Genomic DNA, 19790 nt, shown 5'->3' with positions numbered 1-19790 from the left:
CAGTACTGTGTGTAAAATGCCATCAAAAAGTCAATGAAGTTTTATTCTTTCTCACCTCTTTCTGTCTCCTTTCACTTTTTAAAGGTTGCCATGTTAGAAAAAATACTTTGCCCTGCCATGCTGTTTATTGATGTGGTAAATGAATGGTTTATGAAAATATATCTAAATCTGTCATCAGTAATCAGTAATGATCATGTCTCACCTCTAGTCTTCTCTGTCTTAATTTCAGGTTTTCACCGCGTGTTGTAGATAGTTCAGGAGGTTAATTCGACCAAGCAGTCTACTTTCGGGTACTGTTTAGAATACCAGAATAGGGAGGATGGTGTAGGTTTAAGTTTATTAGACTGATACATATATACCAACAAGACGGTGTACATCACTGTGACAACAGAGTTTGTTTTCATTCATAGGCTTTATGGTTTTTCCTATAATACCTGGTGGGCCAGTCTCTAGTCAAAATGCCCGGGCCGGAATAAGTTGTCTATGAGAGTGGCGCAATATGATGGAAATAAGCTCATGTGTTCCAAATGTCCCCATTTCCCGAGAAATCACAGCATTTGTAACATAATTTTACACTTTAATATCTCTCCGCATCAGACCACCCTCCACGTGCCCTGCACGTATTACGTGATGGTGGCCGCTCCGTGTCCGTGTCGGTCAGGAACCAATACGAGGCTGAACCCGTCAGACTGTGGATATATTTGGGAATAACGCACTTCCCAGTTGGTTTGCGGAATTTTACTGACAGCACCAAGTCCAATGGCAGGTGCGCGAGGTGCATTGTGGGTGGTATAGTCTAACAGCGGAGAAAAGTATACTGGTGAAGAGAACGCGGTACGAGTTCGACTACATGTCCCAGAACACACTGCGGTATCTTGAGCCGTGTGTATGTGAGGCAAAGAGGAAGATTTCAGAATTCGTCTAGAGAATTGGAGCTGCGCTGTTGTTAAACAGATATAATGGTAAGTCTACAAACTAAGCCAAAACGACTTTTTTGTAATAATTTTCTTGCTAAATACAAAATAGCGCGGATTGTTCGACCGTTGTTTTTAGTTTTTTTTGCCACAGACTGTTAGTCGCAGTGATTGCTAATGAAAATGTAACATAAGCTAAGTTAAGCTAGCAAAGAAGATACTTAAGCTTAGCAATTGTCGCGGTTTACATGGTTGTTGACAACATGACTGCAGGCAGACACGGTTGTAGACAGTTTTCTTTTATAGTAGGAAACTCGCGCTTTACGCCTATTCGCTTATATATTTCGCGTTTAAGCATTTAGCCAGCTAGCTGTCTTTAACTTTGTTCCGTTTTGTGTGTGTGTGTGTGTGTGTGTGTGTGTGTGTGTTCGTGTTCCGCCCCCCCTTTTTTTTTACGGGAATCTCCGGGCTTATGACAGCGAGTACAGCTCCTGAATAGGTTCACTGGCAGACTCTGCAGCCCACAGACCGCATACCTTTCCGTTTGCATCATTAGCTAGTTATCCGGGTCACTGGTTTTTTGGCTGTCTCGTCCCCCTCTCCCCATTGTGCTTGTTTTGCTCCCTCTCTCTATGCCTCCCTCACTCCTCCCCTTGGTTTGACGGTTTGCAGATGTTGAGCACTTTTTCACAAGTTTAGCACACGAATAAATTGGACTCTGTGTATATCTTTGGAGGAGCACTACTTTTAACAAGGTAGAAGGATCAGAGATTTGCTATTGTTTGCTAACTATCTGCATGTGTACTTTCTATAGAAAGTAGAATGTAGAATTTTAAACTTCCTCTGCTGATCTGCTGCTGGCTGATGCAGTTTTACTCTCCCAGTTAAGAGACTTATAATTATTTCACTTTGTCAATAAACACAACCTTTTATGTTTTACCTTATTTTTTTCTGTCTTCATATGTAAGACAGCAATAATAGCAAGAGTGGAAGGTAAGGTTTACAATATGGTAGAGAGAGCTGCTGTGAAGGCTGGTTTGGAGATGGTGGGACTGACAAAAGACAGGAGTCTGGGCTGAAGGTGGCAAAATTGAAGATGTTAGGATTTTTATTGGGAGTGAGCAGGATGGACAGGATTAGAAATGATTGTATCAGAGTGGCAGCTTAGGTTAGCAGTTTGGAGATTAAGTTAGTAAGGCAAGGCTGAGATGGTTTGGACATGTGAAGAGGAGGGATAGTGGATATATTGGGAATAAGATAATCAAGATTGAGCTGCCAGTTGGAAGCATAACAAGGAGGCTTCAGAGCAGGTTCACGAGAAGGACACGGAGAGGGTTGATGTGACAGAGGAGGTTGCTAGGGATATAGTGAGCTGGAGAAAGATAATCTGCTGTGGCCAAAAAAATAAGATATAAATAATTACAAAATTGGATGCTCCTTTGAAATATGGATAGGATATATGCAAGAAATCCTTGGGAAACAAAAGCTCCGGCTTGAGTTTTTTTCTACTCTTGGCTCTGTATGATGTCATTGGAGCAAATTTCCTAATATGGTCATCTCAGCCACAAAGCACAATCAGTAGAAAGGTGTGTCAAAAGAAGGGGGGGGGATGAAAATAAGCATAAGTCCACTGCAAGCTGACATCTACTTTTTTAATGAGTCATTAATTTTTTAATGGTCTGAAAATCAGTCAGAACCAAAACTGAAAAGCTTTCTTGTAAAGCAGCAAGAGGCCAGGGTTTGTTCACAGAAAGATAGGAAATCCTGTAATGACATTAAAAAAATTTCACATTACTTTGTATCCTCTCAGTAAGATCAGTTGGGCCTCAGATTTCAGTCTGGGGGTACCTGAGGAGTTTTTTGTGTGTATATTTGTGAATGAGACAAACGACACAGTACTAACAGAAAGGAAACATTAGAACTTTAGAGTTTTTGTTTTTAATTTAACCAGTTAATTAATGAATGACTGAACTTTGAACTTCCTGTTATTGCTGGATTCGTTTTCTGGATATTCGGATTCAACAGACTAAAACATAAAACTTCTTCATAAACGTCATCTTTTCCGTGAATTGAAATAATTATGTTTGATTTTGTTGTTGTGCTTGAGGCCAGTCAAGTAGGTCAAACATCTCCTTAACAACAGTAACTCCACTGTTTCGTTTCTTTTTCACTGCGTTGCCTCTCATGTAGATTAAAGCTGTGCTGTAGCTTCTGGCAGTTGCTGGCATTCCTCGAGCCAACTGTGGGCGTGTGGCTTTTATTTTTAATTTTTTTTCCTGTGTTAAAACACAACTCTAACTTAAAGCAAGCATTACGTGCTTAAGCTCTTTTTACTCGGACTTCTGTAGTGTTGGTCGGAGGGAAATAACCATACCACCTGATATCGTTTTTACAGTATGTGTCACGCTAATACCCTCCTTGTCCTTTTACCTCTTCCTAGGCCTAGCAGTCCAGCTAGCTGCTAGTCTTTCCTCACATATTCTGAGTGCTTTGGGTTATGAGCAGTGGTAAGACTCCTCGTTACAACCGATACTCCGGAGGAGCAGCGATAGCTAGCACAGCAACCATCCCCAGCAGCCCCTCCAGCCCCTCAGCAGACTCTGGCAACGGGGTGAGAGACTATTGCAGAAATTTGAATCATGTAACGGGATTATTATTCATTGTACACTATTACTCATTGTACTTATGAGATGCAATGTATTCCCATCACAGCTTTTGTTTTAATTTAAAATAAACTGAAACTTTGACTCTGAGCTATTCCATCTGTGCATCTTTCTTCACTGCAGAGCAGGATGGAGGCCTCATTCGCTCCAACTTTCTCAGCTGCTGGAGCTAAAGGTGACACATAATTACCACACCACTGCCTGTTTGCTTGATGTCACTGAAGTTCTTTTGTTTTATAATAATAATAATAATAATAATGGATTGGATTTATATAGCGCTTTTCAAGGCACCCAAAGCGCTTGTTTTATTATAGTGTTCTATCCTCTGAGTATTCCCTTTCTTTTTTCAGCAGAAGGTTCCAGCACTTACAAGCAACACAGACGGACTCCTTCCTCCTCAAGTACTCTGACCTACTCCCCCCGTGATGATGACGATGGAATGGTGAGCACGCATCCAACTCAACATCCAGTTCATAAAAACCTAGTCAAAGTGATCATTTATTGGACTAAAACATAAAATGTTTTCATGCTCTGCATCTTTTTCATATTTGCACGCATGAGGATTTGCTGTGATACTGTTAGTGTGGGATTTGTTTATGATGACCTCTTCTTACCCGCTGCTTCTTTTCCCTTCCTCAGCCTCCCATCGGTACTCCTCGGAGGTCAGATTCGGCTATCTCAGTCCGATCTCTCCATTCCGAGTCCAACATGTCCTTGCGCTCCACTTTCTCTCTGCACGAAGAGGAGGAGGACACGGTATGGCAGCCGGCACTTATATTTATTCTACATATATGGAAGCAAATATAAACAGATGCCTTGCAGTACATTTAGAGATGTACACAGACAGACAGAGCACAGTTTTGGAGTTGAAGTCGCACACAGTCTGAGTAAATTAACACAAGTTTATGTGTGTGAGCAGGAGCCGCAGGTCTTTGCCGAGCAGCCTTCAGTCAAACTTTGCTGCCAGCTGTGTTGCAACGTCTTCAAGGACCCCGTCATCACCACGTGTGGGGTGAGTCTTCTTTTAACTTGTAATCTTTTTCTTTCTGTCCATCTGCCTGTGCTTTGAAAGTTTTTCCCATTTTTTTTTTTTTTTTTTCATAGTTTGTCCAACAGCTTGTAAAAACCTCCAACGAATTTCATCACATTTGTGCTCGGTTTCCTCTAAAGCTTACGTTTGATTGTGACTCTGAAAAAGTGCTAAAACTGACATGCTGTTGATATCCAGCTGTCAAATAAATAAATGGTGATGACAAAGGACTGTTTGAGAAAGGGGATCATACAGGGCACATCCAGTGCCTGAGTTACTGGATTTTTGAAAAATGTGAATTGGAATAAAAAGACTATGTGGATATTTACCCTTTTTAATGAAGTACTAAAAAAACCAAACGCATTTCCACAATATTCTAGGTTATTTTAAATGCACTAGTAGAAGTGAATGTAAATCCCTGGTGGCTAAGTGCAGTAAATCAGAAAATCTGCCACTCATTATAAGATGCATCTGTGACGGGCAGGGCTCACCAAATATCCAGATGTTTTAAACCACAATAAAACTAAACTAACTCTAAGTTCCTCTTTCTGCAGCACACTTTCTGCAGACGATGTGCCTTGACTTCAGGTAACCCTAAAAAATGTGTAACAGACATTTATTGCAGTACATTTTTGAAGTTTACTCGATTTTAACCCTACCTAATTAATATTTGTGCTCCTTGCAGATAAGTGCCCTGTGGATGCAGCTAAGTTAACGGTTGTGGTGAACAACATCGCAGTAGCCGAGCAGATCGGAGAGCTCTTCATCCACTGTAAATACGGCTGCAGGGCTGTAGGCAGCAGCACGGCCGGCGCCACAGCCTCCAACACCTCAGTGGCCGGGAAACCTGGAGCCTACGAGGTGGACCCACTGGGCTGCCCGTTCACAATCAAACTATCTACACGCAAGTAAGGAAACATTTCTGAAATCTAAAGTGAAACGAAGAGCTGTATAGTCTATTTGTATCCTGTTAAGAAACATTTTCTGCTTTCATCACCCCAACATCTCTGTTTGCAGAGAACATGAGGCCAGCTGTGACTACAGGCCCGTGCGATGTCCCAACAACCCCTCCTGCCCGCCGTTGCTCACCATGAACCTGGAGGCTCACCTCAAAGAATGTGAACACATCAAATGTCCACACTCCAAATATGGGTAATCCTAAAAACAGTGCTTTGATGTCTTATTTTCAACTTTCTCCATTTCTTATCCAGCATATTTTGTTCATTCTATGAAATTATTTCTTGCTTTTTCCATTGGCACTGTTACTTTACTGTATTCATATTTGCTCTGTTATACTTGTCAGTAATCTCCATCTTGTCTCCTTGCCAACAGCTGCACATTCATAGGCAACCAGGACACATATGAAACACACCTGGAGGTCTGTAAATTTGAGGGCCTCAAGGAGTTTCTGCAGCAAACTGATGACAGGTGAGCTCAGATATCCAGACTTTTGTTGTGCTGAACCGTTTCTGTTAACCTCTCCATCGGTCCTAATGTGACTTCTGACTTTTGACTGCTTAGATTCCATGAGATGCAGCTCACTCTGGCTCAGAAGGACCAAGACATCGCTTTCCTACGCTCCATGTTGGGGAAATTATCTGAGAAGTTGGATCAACTAGAGAAAAACCTGGAGCTTAAATTTGGTGAGATGCACAGAAAAGCAGAACTAAGAATCAGTTCTCTTTTTCTAACATTCAGCAACATCATTTGCATATTTATATGCTTAGATCAAGATGTAGTTGAGCTTCAGTGAACAGGTGGGCTGTTTGTATGTGGCTCAGTGATGCTGTATAGGCAGCTGTCATGAAACAGGTGCTATGGTACCTCAGTTATACAGTTTATATAAAGAATGTGTTTGATTTGATTCAGTAAGAAGATATTGGCTCATACTTCCTCTGCATGTTTCACAGTCTGAAGGGAAGTTCCAACTTAGTAAAGTTTATTTACTAATAAGGCTTTAAGTGGAACTATAGTTGTTGGTAAATAGTTTTATTTTGGTCAGGCCAGTTTCCAAAGTCGCATGGACCTGTTAGGATTATTTTTAGTTCTATCTTTTTGTTCTTGAGCTCGTCTTACTGGAGCTTTTGTAGGAGTTCAAAATAATTCGTATTCATCTTATACCATACATGTGTGCAGCATCTTAGTTCATCCTCCGTCTGAAGCAAGCTGTCTTAGCTCGTCTCCAATGATGTTTACTTTCTTTCTTTGTAATGGCTGCCAGTGGCGATTCATTGCACCATCATGGGTCAGTGTCCCCAAGATGTTTGTATAAATATAAACATCCACCACTTGCAATGTATAACAGCAAACCATTAACAGCTGTAGTTTGGAGCTTGCTGACAGAAGAAGTGCAGTGTATATCAGGGTTGTTTTTGGGCCGGAAAGGAAAGGGGGGTATGGGGAATAGCATCCCCATACCCCTTGGATCTTGGATATGATGGAGTGTCAGCCATGTGTGAGTTAAAATTGGAGCCTTTTAAGAATCTGCATCACGTGCATCTCCCTGTGTGTGTTGTCTCTTAACTCGATGTGGGTAGGGTTGAAGGCTACAGATTTAAAAACTACTAAATGAGTAGGCGTGCTGCTACAGGTAACTGCTCCTTTAGGAGCTAGTAGAAGACCCTCTCAAATGCTGCCTTATGCTATGCTCTGTAATGGAGAAACTATATAAGACAGTAGCACTTTATGATTTGCAAAATGCAGCACAGACTTAAAATAAAAAGAGACACATAACCTGGGTAATTAATATCCATCCATCCATCCATCTTCTTCCGCTTATCCGGGGTTGGTTCGCGGGGGCAACAGCCCAAGCAGAGAAGCCCAGACCTCCCTCTCCCCAGCCACCTCCTCCAGCTTGTCTGGGGGAACACCAAGGCGTTCCCAGGCCAGCCCAGATATCTCTCCAGCGTGTCCTGGGCCTCCTCCCAGTGGGACATGCATGGAACACCTCACCTAGGAGGCGCCCAGGAGGCATCCTTGTCAGATGCCCGAACCACCTCAACTGGCTCCTTTCGATGTGGAGGAGCAGCAGCTCTACTCTGATTCCCTCCCGGATGGCTGAACCTCTCGCCCTATCTCTGAGGGAGAGGCCAGCCACCCTTCGGAGGAAGCCCATTTCTGCCGCTTGTATCTGCAATCTTGTTCTTTCAGTCACTACCCACAGCTCGTGACCATAGCTGAGGGTAGGGACGTAAATCGACCGCTTTTACACTCAGCTCCCTCTTCACCACAACAGATCGGTACAGTGTCCACATCACTGCAGCTGCAGCACCAATCCATAATTAATAATTATAGTAAACTTTTAGCTGTGCTTTTTAAAGTTTATCTCATCGTCTTAAAGACCTTGTGTGTCTGCGTGTGTTTCAGATGTGCTGGATGAGAACCAGAGCAAGCTCAGCGAAGACCTGATGGAGTTTCGTAGAGATGCCTCTATGCTTAACGTAAGTGTGTGTGTGTGTGTGTGTGTGTGTGTGTGTGTGGCCAGAATGATTGAACTGGAGTTTATGTGACTAATAAGGTTTTGAAATATTACACAAATACTTACTTTGTCCCTACAGGATGAGTTGTCCCACATCAACGCCAGGCTCAACATGGGAATCCTGGGCTGTAAGTGTCTGTTTGCCTTTACTCTTCCCCTCTCAGCATTGGGTGAAAATCTGTGAAAGCTTTAACCTGAAATTCAAGTTGTAGCCCTGCCAGCTCTCAGGATTTCCCTCCTCCCCCGACTCACGCTTTTCCATTTCCCTTTTCTTTATCCACCTCAGTCATGTTTTTAACCTCTTGTTTCAGTTATTTTCCTCACACTGTGTTTCTCCAATGAAAAATACAAATCCAGTCTATGCCGTCTTTCTGCCTGTGTGTAGCATACGACCCCCAGCAGATCTTCAAGTGTAAGGGGACATTTGTGGGCCACCAGGGTCCCGTCTGGTGTCTCTGTGTCTACTCCACTGGAGACCTGCTCTTCTCTGGCTCTTCTGATAAGACAATTAAGGTAACGGCTACAGTCATTTATTTATTGTACACGTGCTATTTTTGCCTGCTCACTCCTGTTTCCAAAGAGATTCAGACAACTTCCACACACAACCCTGTTTTGTAGAAATTTGGAATTGTATAGTTGTTGTTATGCATAGAAATACTAAGTGATGGCTTCTCTTCCTCTAAGGTGTGGGACACCTGCACCACCTACAAATGTCAGAAAACCCTGGAGGGTCATGATGGCATCGTGCTGGCTCTGTGTATCCAAGGGTAACATAATTCATACATGCAAACACACATGTTGTAATCATTAGATTTCTATCAGCTGCAGGAATCTCAGAGGATGACTCAGTTGTATTTTTTCCTCTCCATAGTAACAGGCTATACAGTGGCTCTGCAGATTGCACCATCATTGTAAGTAACATATCTGCGTCCTCCCTCTTTTAGGACCAAGCTTATAAAATTTCACGATGGAATGTTTTCATATCTCTAGAAGCTCCATTTATTTGTGTCATGCATTTTCCCTCCAACTGTGCATCTTGCGTAGGTGTGGGACATTCAGACGCTCCAGAAAGTCAATACTATCCGTGCCCATGACAACCCTGTATGCACACTGGTCTCCTCCCACAACATGTTGTTCAGCGGCTCCCTCAAGGCCATCAAGGTACTGTTATGTGCAGCATATTTCACACAGTGTATGTTGGATTATTTTATGGTTTTGAAATCTGTAAAAGTAGATGGATTTGCCTAAATCCTGCACAGCTGACATCTGCAAAGAAAATGAAAATGTGAAAAAATAAATCTACTTGGACTGTAGCCTTTAGTGACAGAGAAGAAGAGGATGAATTGGTGCTGTATGTCTGTGATGTCAGTGCTCCCACACAAGGGACTTTCCTTACTTGAGGCTTTCCCTCCCCCCCACTCCAGCCCCCTTCACTCAGTATTTCTCAACATCAGTTCAGTGACATATTACACTTGAATGTTTTGACCTCTGCAGTGCTGTTTAAATGGATTTTCTGATTTCTTGTTTTGTTTTGTTTTGTTTTGTTTTGTTTTTAAACATGTTTCAGATCATCAGATGGTTTTTAGCTTTAGAAAAAGTTGACCAGAGTAAATAAAAAAATGCAGTTTTTAAAAGAAGAATTCATTTATTAAACGAAACAAAGTTATACAAACTGCCTGGGACAATGTGAAAAAGTCATTTCTCTTCTAAATTTATTAACTGGTTGTGACAATCTCGCGTTTGTGATATTTGTCTTCATATGACTGCGGAGGAGTTTTGACCCACTCTTCTTTGCAGAATTGTTTTAGTTCAGCCACGTTGGGGGGATTTCCAGCATGAACTCCTGTTTAAGGTCATGCCAAAAGAGTTCAATCTGATTTGATTTTAAGTCTAAAACCTTCATTTTGGGGGGTTTTATTTGTGTTTTGAGCCACTCAGAAGTGAACTTGCTGCTGTGTTTCGAGTCGTTGTATCTGCCCCAGCTCAGCTGTTTCCGTGTGTGAGTGTGAGAATCTAGCTTTTTGTGGTATGTTGATGAAGGTGAAGCTGAAAATGAGTCGAGTATTTAAAATTTCCATGTTTTACTCTGGTAAACAAATGTTTTACCAAACGTTTAATATTTTTTCACCGTCAGGTATTTTTATAATTTTATTGACTTTATCTTTGAATCTTTGAATCCAGTACTTTTTTTCTCTTCCGTTAGTTCAGTGAATTTTCTTCTCATGTGCATGTGTGTAGGTTTGGGACATCGTGGGTACGGAGCTGAAGCTAAAGAAGGAGCTGACAGGACTGAATCACTGGGTTCGAGCGCTGGTGGCCTCCCAGAACCACCTGTACAGCGGCTCATATCAGACCATCAAGGTAAGATGTGGCCTGTTTTACCTACTTATGTCCAATCATAACTCAGCAGCTATAAATGATTCAAACAAAATAAAAAAGCAGAGACTGCAAAATTCCCTCCACTTTATGCACAAACTGAGTCCTTGGAGCCAGAAGGATTTCTGGATCTGGATTCCTTTGTGCTGTTATGTTAAACATCAAGACTGTCTCTAAGTTTTCCTTGTTTAAATTTGATACGTACGAACAAATTTATTCGACCACAAAACAATGTGAGGTTTATTTCACAGCTGCCCAAAACAGTAATGGCAATAAATAAAATCATTTTTTATTTGTCTGTGACGTTTGTTCAACCAGCAAAATCATTCTTTAATCAAAATGATATATTCACAAATAATTAATATATTTTTAATATAATTATTGTTGTTATCCATTAATTCACAAATAAAACAATTGAAAATCATTAACATGCATTACTTTGTTTTGGCTAAGATGCCAAATTACAGTTATTTACATGAACTCCTGAACAGAAAAAATAGTTTTTGATGTTGAATGTTGTGCCTGATTCATTTCTGACTTCTCAGAGAAGTCCAGTGTCAGTGTGTGTTTGTTTGTTGTATTCACATTTTAGATAGACAGAACCATACAAACATAAACTACAGGGATAATAATATTGTCAGCTCTCTGTCCTTTGGTTTGTTTTTTGCAAATAAGCAAACTGAAATGCACAATAGCAAGGAAAAAAAACGGAAAGAAAAGAAAAATAAACCCAGAAGGAACAAAATACTAAATCACCTACTGGGAAACAACAACAAAAAACAAAAACAAAGAGGCAAAACACACAGGTGCCTAGGAACTAAAGACGACCTTGACCACTGGCTATATTAAACATTTTCTTTCTTCTGCTATCTGTCAAAGAAAAAGAAAAAAACAACAACAACTTACCACATTGTCTAAAAGACATATTGTCTATGTACAGCAAAAAGGGACCCCAGACCTAAAATTTTCTTCTCTCCTCTTAACTGTGTACGTAACCCGTTCATATAATGCCATTTTGGACATTAGTTCAGTCCATTCCTTGAAAAAACAGGGGTTAGATGACTTCCAGTGCCTCAGTATTATCCTGCAACCTGTCATGAAAGCCAAATACACCCATAGCCTCCGTCTTCCAGTGAGAATAATGCTGCCAGGTAACAGATCCAGGACACACAAAGCTGGAGACTTAGAAAGGTTAAGATAAAAAAGACCATTCAAAAGGTTAATAATCCCGTCCCACAAATGGTCATTTGTCCCAGCTTCTTTCTGACATTTCCAGCAGGTGTAATTGTCAGCAAGATTCAGCCTGACTAGCTTACTGGGGGTCCAGTTATTTCTGTGGAGTAACTTGAATTGGATAAGCTGAGATTGTGCTTCGCGTGAGCAATCATACCACGATGAAACCAGCTTCTTCCAACAATCCTCTGAAATCTGAATTCTCAGATCCTTCTCCCAGCACAACCTCAGCCCCTCCAGATGTGGCGAATGCGCCTCTCTGAAGATCCCATCGAATTTGGACGCCCTGATTCTATTGATACCAGGAGCTGCGTCCAGTGTGTTTGTTAAATTTAGGTATAAAACATGAATTCAGGTTGTCATTTGTCTAATAAATAATTTTATTTCATTTTTTGCTTAAATTTTTACAGTTTTTGACAGATTCCTAAAATATTTGTTGTTTTCACAGCAGCTGGTCTTAATATTTCTTAGTACTATATATTTTTTATATTTTTTTTTTTATATTTTATGTATTTTTTTGTGTGGGGTGGTGATGTTTTGTTTTTGTTTTTTTCCTTTACAATTAAAAAAATAAACTAGAAAAATTAAATTGTGTTTATCTGTTTAAACCTATCGCCCACATCATTAACTTAGTGTAATATTATTCCAGGTTACAGGTTATGCTAGCAGCTGTGTTTTTTTTATTTAATGCTGTGAAAGTTTACATTTGAGCGCCTAGAATGGCTAACAGTGATGTTTTACCAGAGTCACTGGTTATTATTCATCCTCATCTCTCTGCAGAAAACCTTCAAACTATTTAAGATGAATTGAATGCTGTAGCTTTATAAATTCCACTGTTTTATCAGTAATTTACATTTCAGAGTGTATTAAAAGAAAACGTGTCAACTTGAAAATGTCAGCTGAAGCTAATTTTATACAGTGTTACCAATAACTTGCTGGTAGAAATCTGCTAGTGGCATCACAACAACAACAACAGCAACTTTTCCTGCAGTAAAGTCTGTTTTCCAGAATTTTCAGCACTGAATCTGTTGCTGTTACACTTTGCACATGTGTGTTGTGCTAAAATGGCAAGTTTGACATAGCAACAACAGGTAGGAGATCAGAGCTTACTGCATGCTTATTCTAGGCACAGGTTGTTTTTCGTGTTGTAATCCAAAATGTTCTTAGTTTGGTCGTGAGATGCGGCAGAGCGGAGAGGTTTGGCAGGGACAGATTTGAGTGGGATTTGGAAGGTGGTGGTTGATAATTTGGAGCCAATGTGTAAAAATAAAAAAACATCCGGAGGAAGATGGACACGCAGAGCTGGACGAACAGCCAAAAATACATTTCGGTTTAAATGCAGGCGCTGCTGCTAGTGTGTTGAGCTAGGTCAAGGTCTCCAGCTCTGTTTTCTGTCATCTCTGGGTGTTGGTGAGAGTACTGAACCCCCGTGTGCAGTTACAGCTGCATCCATGAGTATATCCTCTCGGTTATGTTCTCACTGACAAAAGTTTGTGCGTCTGCTTCTTTCACTTCCTCACTGTTCAAAGTACTTGGAATGCCTGTTTGTGTGTGTGTCTGTCTGGGCTTGTTTCATGTTGTGTGTTTGTGTATGCTCGCGTCTCACTGTCTTGCTGCAGTTGGCCACTAATGACTACCTCAGGGACGTTGAAGAGAGAACAGAGAGCAAAGCGAGAGGGACTGGTTGTAGGAACGAAGGACTGTGTCTGTGGAAGAACGACGGATGAGGGAAGAGAGATGAAAGCAGAGATGAAGTAGCCAGCGCTCCGTTATGTGACGCCTGTGAGCAGAGCAGTTGGTCTCTAGCCATCACTTTAACTGGAGGAGCCATTTAGAAAATGTTTGCCACAGAAACTGTTCTGACAAATGTTGGCAGTATTTGGTGACGGTTAAGCTTTTAAATATTTTGGCAGTTTCATACATTTGACACAGACTGGTTACAAAGTTCCCAAAGGTCTGTTTGATCCCTGGATATCAGAAGATCAGATCAGAAACAAGATATAGTTTAAGTAGAATCATTCAGTGGTATTATTTTTTTTTGGGACAGTTTGAAAATACTGAGACAAAAAGGACTTTTTTGTGTGGCATCACAATGCCACCCTCTCCTTATTAACTGCAGTGAAATCAGTTCAACAAAAATGAGTTATCCAGTTTAAAAACTCAATCCTTGCTCAGCTCTTTGATGTTATGCTCACATTGTATTCATTTGGCATTTCTTTCACCAAAATCCATTCATGCTTCTAGGTGGAATCATTATTGAATATTGTATTTGGAGTTAATAAGTCTCTAGAAGCGTAACATTGAAGACATTTATGAGTCTGTAATGGGTAAAGGTTTACTCTGACCCTGTGGAGCATTGAGGCAGATTCATGTTGGAAAAAAGCTGCATTCATGATTATTTTTACATAGCAATAACAAAAGTTAAAGTGACTCGACGTGGTGGGAAAGGTTTGGCTTGAAGTGATATTTCAGAGTTGTTTTCTACAGTTCTCGTCATCTATCCGCATGTTTTTACTGTATTTCTCTTCATTTTATTTGAGAGCTTTTGAAAACATCTAAATCTATAACAGGCAAAGGGGGGGGAGAATTGGCCTCTAATGGCATAAAAACAGCATGTTTCCACAAGGAGGACGAGTGGAGATCAAATCAGAGGTGATGGGAGAATGAGTGCAGTATTCAGGAGGTAGCCAGATCATGTTTCCTGTTAGCCAGATGTTTATAAAGTGATTATACAACAGTGTTTTGGTAATGCTTAGTTAACTGTACTCTTAGGAAATCACTGAAAGCAAGTTTAAATAGAGGATTCAGAATAACTCCTGGATGTTCCTCTGCTCTCCTGTCAGTCATGTTGTGCTGTACGCTGTGAACATGACTCATTGACTACACAACCCACACAAACTTCATGTTTTTCATAACTTATGAATGATCAGAGTCATCTATGAATTACTGTGGTTACAGCTTCCTAAATGTTTTCAGTGCTGTGTTGTAATTGGCCAGTTAAACTGTGTGATTCAATGGGGATGAAAATTGATGGCTTCCAGCTGCTGAGTAACTCACTTTTTCCACTGCTGATAACCGAGTGTGCGTGTATGCGCGCTGTGTTCATTCCCCTGGTGTCAAGGACATTCCCTCACGCTCCCTTTTTCTTTTTTCTGAAATGAACTTCCCCTTTTCTGTCTCTGTGTGTCAGATTTGGGACATCCGTTCTCTGGAGTGTGTTCATGTCCTGCAGACCAGTGGGGGCAGCGTCTACTCCATTGCTGTCACCAACCACCACATCGTCTGTGGCACCTATGAAAACCTCATCCACGTAAGAAACCGTTTTATTTCCTCTTTCATTTCCTCTGTCGTTCTTGGCAGTGGCCAAGCCTGTGTCACTGATCCTGTTGGACACACTGATCTCATAGTTGCATAGGTTTTTCTGTGAATGTTCAGATTACAATCACAAAGACTGTAGCAAGTCCATCTGATATGACCTGAAGCAGTCCAGCTGGGGAAATTGCTACAAAGCTGCTTTCTGTGTGTGTTTGTAATGATGATGTAGGAGGAAGGATGGTGGTAATGGTGATGTTTGTGTGTCCTCCCCAGGTGTGGGATATTGAGTCTAAAGAGCAGGTGCGGACCCTGACAGGTCATGTGGGGACAGTTTACGCTCTGGCCGTCATCTCCACCCCCGACCAGACCAAAGTGTTCAGCGCTTCCTATGACCGCTCCCTCAGGGTGAGTCCTGTGTGTGTGTGTGTGTGTGTGTGTGTGTGTGTGTGTGTCGAGGTGGATGCATTCTACTGGAAAACATTTTAGTGCCTTGTGTCATTACACAGAATTACAAGAATAGTTTGACATTTTGTAAAATATTTTCCTCCCACTCTCATATCCGTTTGTTTAGCTTAAGTCAAAAAATGAAAGTAATGGACACAACTGCGCTCAGCTGATCAGCTAACTTGAGAGCATCCCTGTCAGCCATGCCCTCTATATGATGCAACAGCTGCCGCTCAGAAAAACACTATTTTCTTCCCAAAGATGTTAATAACGATGTAATAAATATATACAAGGCTGTGATCAGCATGGGCGGAGCCTGAGTGAGTTCACAGGAAAGGAAACAAGATTGCCCGGTGTGAAAACAGGATGTTATAAAGGGAGACAGGCCTGTGACGGACATGGTGGTAGTGGGATAGTTCACACTGTAGATGTCAGTAGTTTCTAACTTACTTGATGTTTTATTAGTTGGTTAAAGGCAAGTGACACTCACAAGCACTGTGGTTTATCAAAGTGGAACTATTTTCAGTGCTCTGAGTGTAGCTGAAAACTAAGTTTTGTTTTTCATATAACAAGCACACTTATCTTTGTAGGATCTGCATAGAACATTGATTAACAGGATCAAATAAGATTGCAGATGGTTGTAGGGTTATAGACTTTTTATTTATTTATATTTAATCTGAGTCGTCTGTGGTTGGTTTACTAGTGGGCAGGTGTTCTTGACACCACTGACTGGCCCCCACACTCACCTGACCTAAATCCAACAGAGCACCTCTGGGACGTTATGCTTTGGTCCATCTGACGCCGTCAGGTTGCACCTCACTCAGCGCTGACCTGGGAATCCCTGACGACACCATCCCATCATCTCATCCTACGAGTCACGCTGTGCACAGCCAAACATGACAGCAGTGCTGTGTTTGTGTGTTGTAGGTGTGGAGCATGGACAACATGATCTGCACCCAGACTCTGCTGAGACACCAGGGTAGTGTAACAGCGCTCGCCGTTTCTAGAGGGCGCCTCTTCTCCGGAGCTGTCGACAGCACCGTCAAGGTACGACAGATCGCCCCCACCCTTAAATCTGAGCTCAACCCACCCACTGCATCAGCGGTTCACCTTTTTACCCTTTATGTCATCTGTGTCACATTTTTTCTGCTTCTACCAGCATCTTGTGCGTTTTCAAAATAAGATTATTAGAAATATTTCTTTTTTCTAGTCATTCTGAAAGCCGATGTATCCCTGTGCGCGTCTCCTGTCTTACTGTGTCTTTTCCCGTCTCCCTCAGGTGTGGACATGCTAAACGAACCGTTGGCTCCACAGGCGTCCAGCCCACTTCACCTCCCGTTAACGTTTCCACGCAGTCCCCGCCTCAGCACGCATTTCTTTGATTGTGATTTACACACTCCTTAGTGGCCTCATCCACCTGTGCATTACAGGGCACAGCAAGACAAAGCTGCCTTACGGTTGCACCACACTGGACTGACTGGATGCTGCACTCCATTAACCCGAGCAGGGTGTGGAGAGGCCTGCGGCTGTGCTTTTTTTCACACAGTCGATGGTCCTGCCTGCTGCAGACGAACTTCACCCATGATACCCAACACATACTGTTTAAATGAGTTTAAAGGCTGGCTTCACTACCCTGGGGAGACACCATGCAGATACCGTATGTTTACTACGTCCTCGATGATTTAAGCTTGTATAAGTGAGCAAAAGACGTTATTCTGGGCAAAGGTTTGCATCCACGGCGTGCGACAACTCCGAATGTTTCATTTTAATAGTTTTGACAAACCCTCTGCCTGGTTAGCAAACCACAAGAACAGCACTCCACATGTGCAAACATCTTCCTGCAGCTGTTTGTCCAAAGTGCCAACTAACAAAATAACTGCAAGAGATTCTCAGTCTCAAGAGTTTTAATCCTGTTTAAAAAAAAATAAATAAAAAAGGTAAATTGATACTTAAATAAATATCAGTTTATTTCCGTTAAACAGTGAAATTATAATTAATAAAGTTAAATTATGTTTGTTTATGGCATTGTGTGCAATAAAAAATAATATATTTATGAATTATATAGTATTATGTACAGAATCAGAGCTGATAAATCACATTAACTGTTGCCAGATGTTGGGCTGACACCTTCTTCTTCTTTTTTTGAAACCTGAGCCACATGTTGATGTTTCAGGGCCACAGCAGTCAGCACTTTTGTTAATCCAGCCTGCACATTTTTTATTTCCTTTTTTAAATGTCGACTTTTTTCCTCAAACTAGCTTCACTGATTTCTCGGCGATGCACCTCGAGGTAAAAACTGAACCGGGTAGTGCACACGATTCTACTGCTTACGCTCCGTTTACACTCCATCAGATAACCGATCTCAGTGTTCGCCTGAGTAGCATCATAAATCAATTTCTAAGCAGTCCAAGATTGAAGAAAGCGTCTCCCTTTCAGCTGAAGCTTGACGTTGGTGGTCACCCAGTCCAGTGTTGTGAAACCAGCCTTTCAAAAAACACTTTTTAACGAAGCAAAGACTTTTAAGAGAAAGATCTATAGATTTAGTTTTACATTTGTGCCATGATGGAGATGTATTGAGAGCAACTTGACGGTTGTAAAGTCGTGTAAGATAACAGATAGGACGACTCACCCCGGCCTGCAGGGCGGAGCGAGAAGGACGACCTGCGTGCATGCACGTGCCTGTTATTGTCTATACATGAGTGTTTCAATGAGTGCCATATGTGTGGATGAAAAATAAGGAACAGCTGTAATGATGTCTTTTCCTCTCCTCTGTATGTCCCTCCCTCCTCCTCTCTGACCACAGTGAACCACAGAGTAACACAAACAGTTGACTGCAATTAACATTAACTCCCACCCCGACGAAAACTCCAGAGAAGGCGCCTGTGCTTTCCTAAATGATGTGTAAGGACCCATATTGGGTTGACAGTACAGCGAAAGGGTTTAAATATTCCTGTGAGGATAGTCGGGGAGATTCAGAGACTGAATCCGAGTTTCACGGGTGTTTAATTATTTGACTGCAGCCTCGGTGAGGGAGGCAGAGGAAGGGAAGAGAGGAAGCATCTTCACTGGTCACACTTTAAGTGATTTCTTGTATACTTGTAATCATGTAAGCCTAAGTTGGTCGTTGATCAATAAAAGTGTTGTACACTTGGAGAAGCGTTAGTTTATTTGATGAAATAAAGCACGAAAGGACTTGAGGGGGAAATGATCGGAATCCTTTTGGAAAAAGTTGCATATCATATTATTTCATTCTGTTGCTAAATTAAATGAAAAACTTGGGTTTAATGTAAACTGTTGTTACAGTGTTTCGCAGCAACGCTTTTTGTTATTGTTCAGAGTCGTAACTAGAGCAGAAAGGGAGACACTGACCATATATCACAGTCTCCCTTGGGGTCATTTCTCTTTGGTCTAAGAGCATGAGTGTGTTCACCAGCAGGGGTGTAACCCCTATAATGTTAAGCAGGCTGCCTGTTTAGTTGTTTTAGCTGTAAAAGTGTCATAAAATCAGCTGAGAGTATGTACCTTTTTTCAGGACTACTTCTTTCAACATGTGGTGTGTTGCTTTACTGTAATCAGGGACTAATAACAGCAAAACACAAATGAAATAAAAGATTTTACAGTTTTTACTGAATAAGGATCAGAATGTACATGAATAAAGGATTTAGAATAGCCAATTTGAACTATGAACTGTAAAACTCTCACTGTGCTCTGCCTGTACAAGCCTTAAATTCCTGGTTTTTCAGGTGTTGGAAGAGGGCTGGACAGTGTATGTTTCCAGATGGATGACCAATCATATATGGAATAAAAAAAACATGCAATAAAACGCTAAAAACACAACAAAAATAAAATAATTTTCAAATACACAACCCCCCCCAAAAAAAGGTCTGACATAATGTCATTTTTCTGTGTAGCTCCATAGCACTCGCTCTCAACCTTCGTCTTCCCGGGGCTGCTGTGACGCTTGGGATTACCTTAATGACTCTAATATCACTGAAAAGCGCAGATTCGCTGCTTTCAGGAACTATCAGGATTTTTATTTTTAGATTGCACAAACCGTTCAAGAGTTACTATAGTTTAAAGAAATGTTGAAAAAACCTGTCGGGTTAGGGCAGGGGTAGGCATGTCCAGGCCTCAAGTGCAGGTGTCCTGCAGATCCTTGATCCAACACAGCTGATTTAAAATGGTAAATGGCCTGTATTTATATAGCGCTTTTACTAGTCCCTAAGGACCCCAAAGTTACCTCCTCAACATGTCTCCAGAGGCCTGGTAATGAACTAATCATTTGATTCAGGTGTGTTGACCTAGGGTGACATCTAAAACCTGCAGGACACCGGCCC

The 19790-nt window shown here is 41.4% G+C and overlaps 1 protein-coding gene across 2 annotated transcripts; it reads left to right on the top strand.

Annotated features, from left to right (window-relative positions):
- Nucleotides 1-808: 808 nt before the first annotated feature.
- traf7 (TNF receptor-associated factor 7) lies at nucleotides 809-18606 on the top strand. Of its 2 annotated transcripts, none has more exons than XM_019358349.2 (22): nucleotides 809-962; nucleotides 3355-3525; nucleotides 3701-3752; nucleotides 3931-4019; nucleotides 4217-4333; nucleotides 4497-4589; nucleotides 5162-5195; nucleotides 5293-5515; nucleotides 5625-5759; nucleotides 5940-6035; nucleotides 6129-6250; nucleotides 7974-8047; nucleotides 8165-8213; nucleotides 8471-8598; nucleotides 8770-8852; nucleotides 8957-8996; nucleotides 9130-9246; nucleotides 10324-10446; nucleotides 14885-15004; nucleotides 15283-15414; nucleotides 16381-16500; nucleotides 16733-18606. In XM_019358349.2, exons 2-22 carry the CDS (start codon nucleotides 3412-3414, stop codon nucleotides 16745-16747), a joined length of 2076 nt encoding a protein of 691 aa, XP_019213894.1. In that variant the 5' UTR covers nucleotides 809-962; nucleotides 3355-3411; the 3' UTR covers nucleotides 16748-18606. The 2 variants fall into 2 exon arrangements, with proteins under 2 accessions (XP_019213894.1, XP_003446520.1); XM_003446472.5 differs by having other exon boundaries at nucleotides 3928-4019.
- The last annotated feature ends 1184 nt before the right edge of the window (nucleotides 18607-19790 follow it).

The sequence above is a fragment of the Oreochromis niloticus genome, linkage group LG4 (genome assembly GCF_001858045.2).
Source record: "Oreochromis niloticus isolate F11D_XX linkage group LG4, O_niloticus_UMD_NMBU, whole genome shotgun sequence".
Classification (NCBI taxonomy): domain Eukaryota; kingdom Metazoa; phylum Chordata; class Actinopteri; order Cichliformes; family Cichlidae; genus Oreochromis; species Oreochromis niloticus.
The sequence above is the reverse complement of the archived record's forward strand: the minus strand, read 5'-3'. Positions and strand labels throughout refer to the sequence as shown.

Bases quoted from the DNA above. Each gene is read 5' to 3' on its own strand.
- traf7 (XM_003446472.5), top strand. From the start codon at position 3,412: ATGAGCAGTGGTAAGACTCCTCGTTACAACCGATACTCCGGAGGAGCA. The intron at 8,214-8,470 runs GTAAGTGTCTGT...GCCTGTGTGTAG, and splicing joins CAACATGGGAATCCTGGGCT to CATACGACCCCCAGCAGATC. The intron at 8,997-9,129 runs GTAAGTAACATA...CATCTTGCGTAG, and splicing joins CTGCAGATTGCACCATCATT to GTGTGGGACATTCAGACGCT.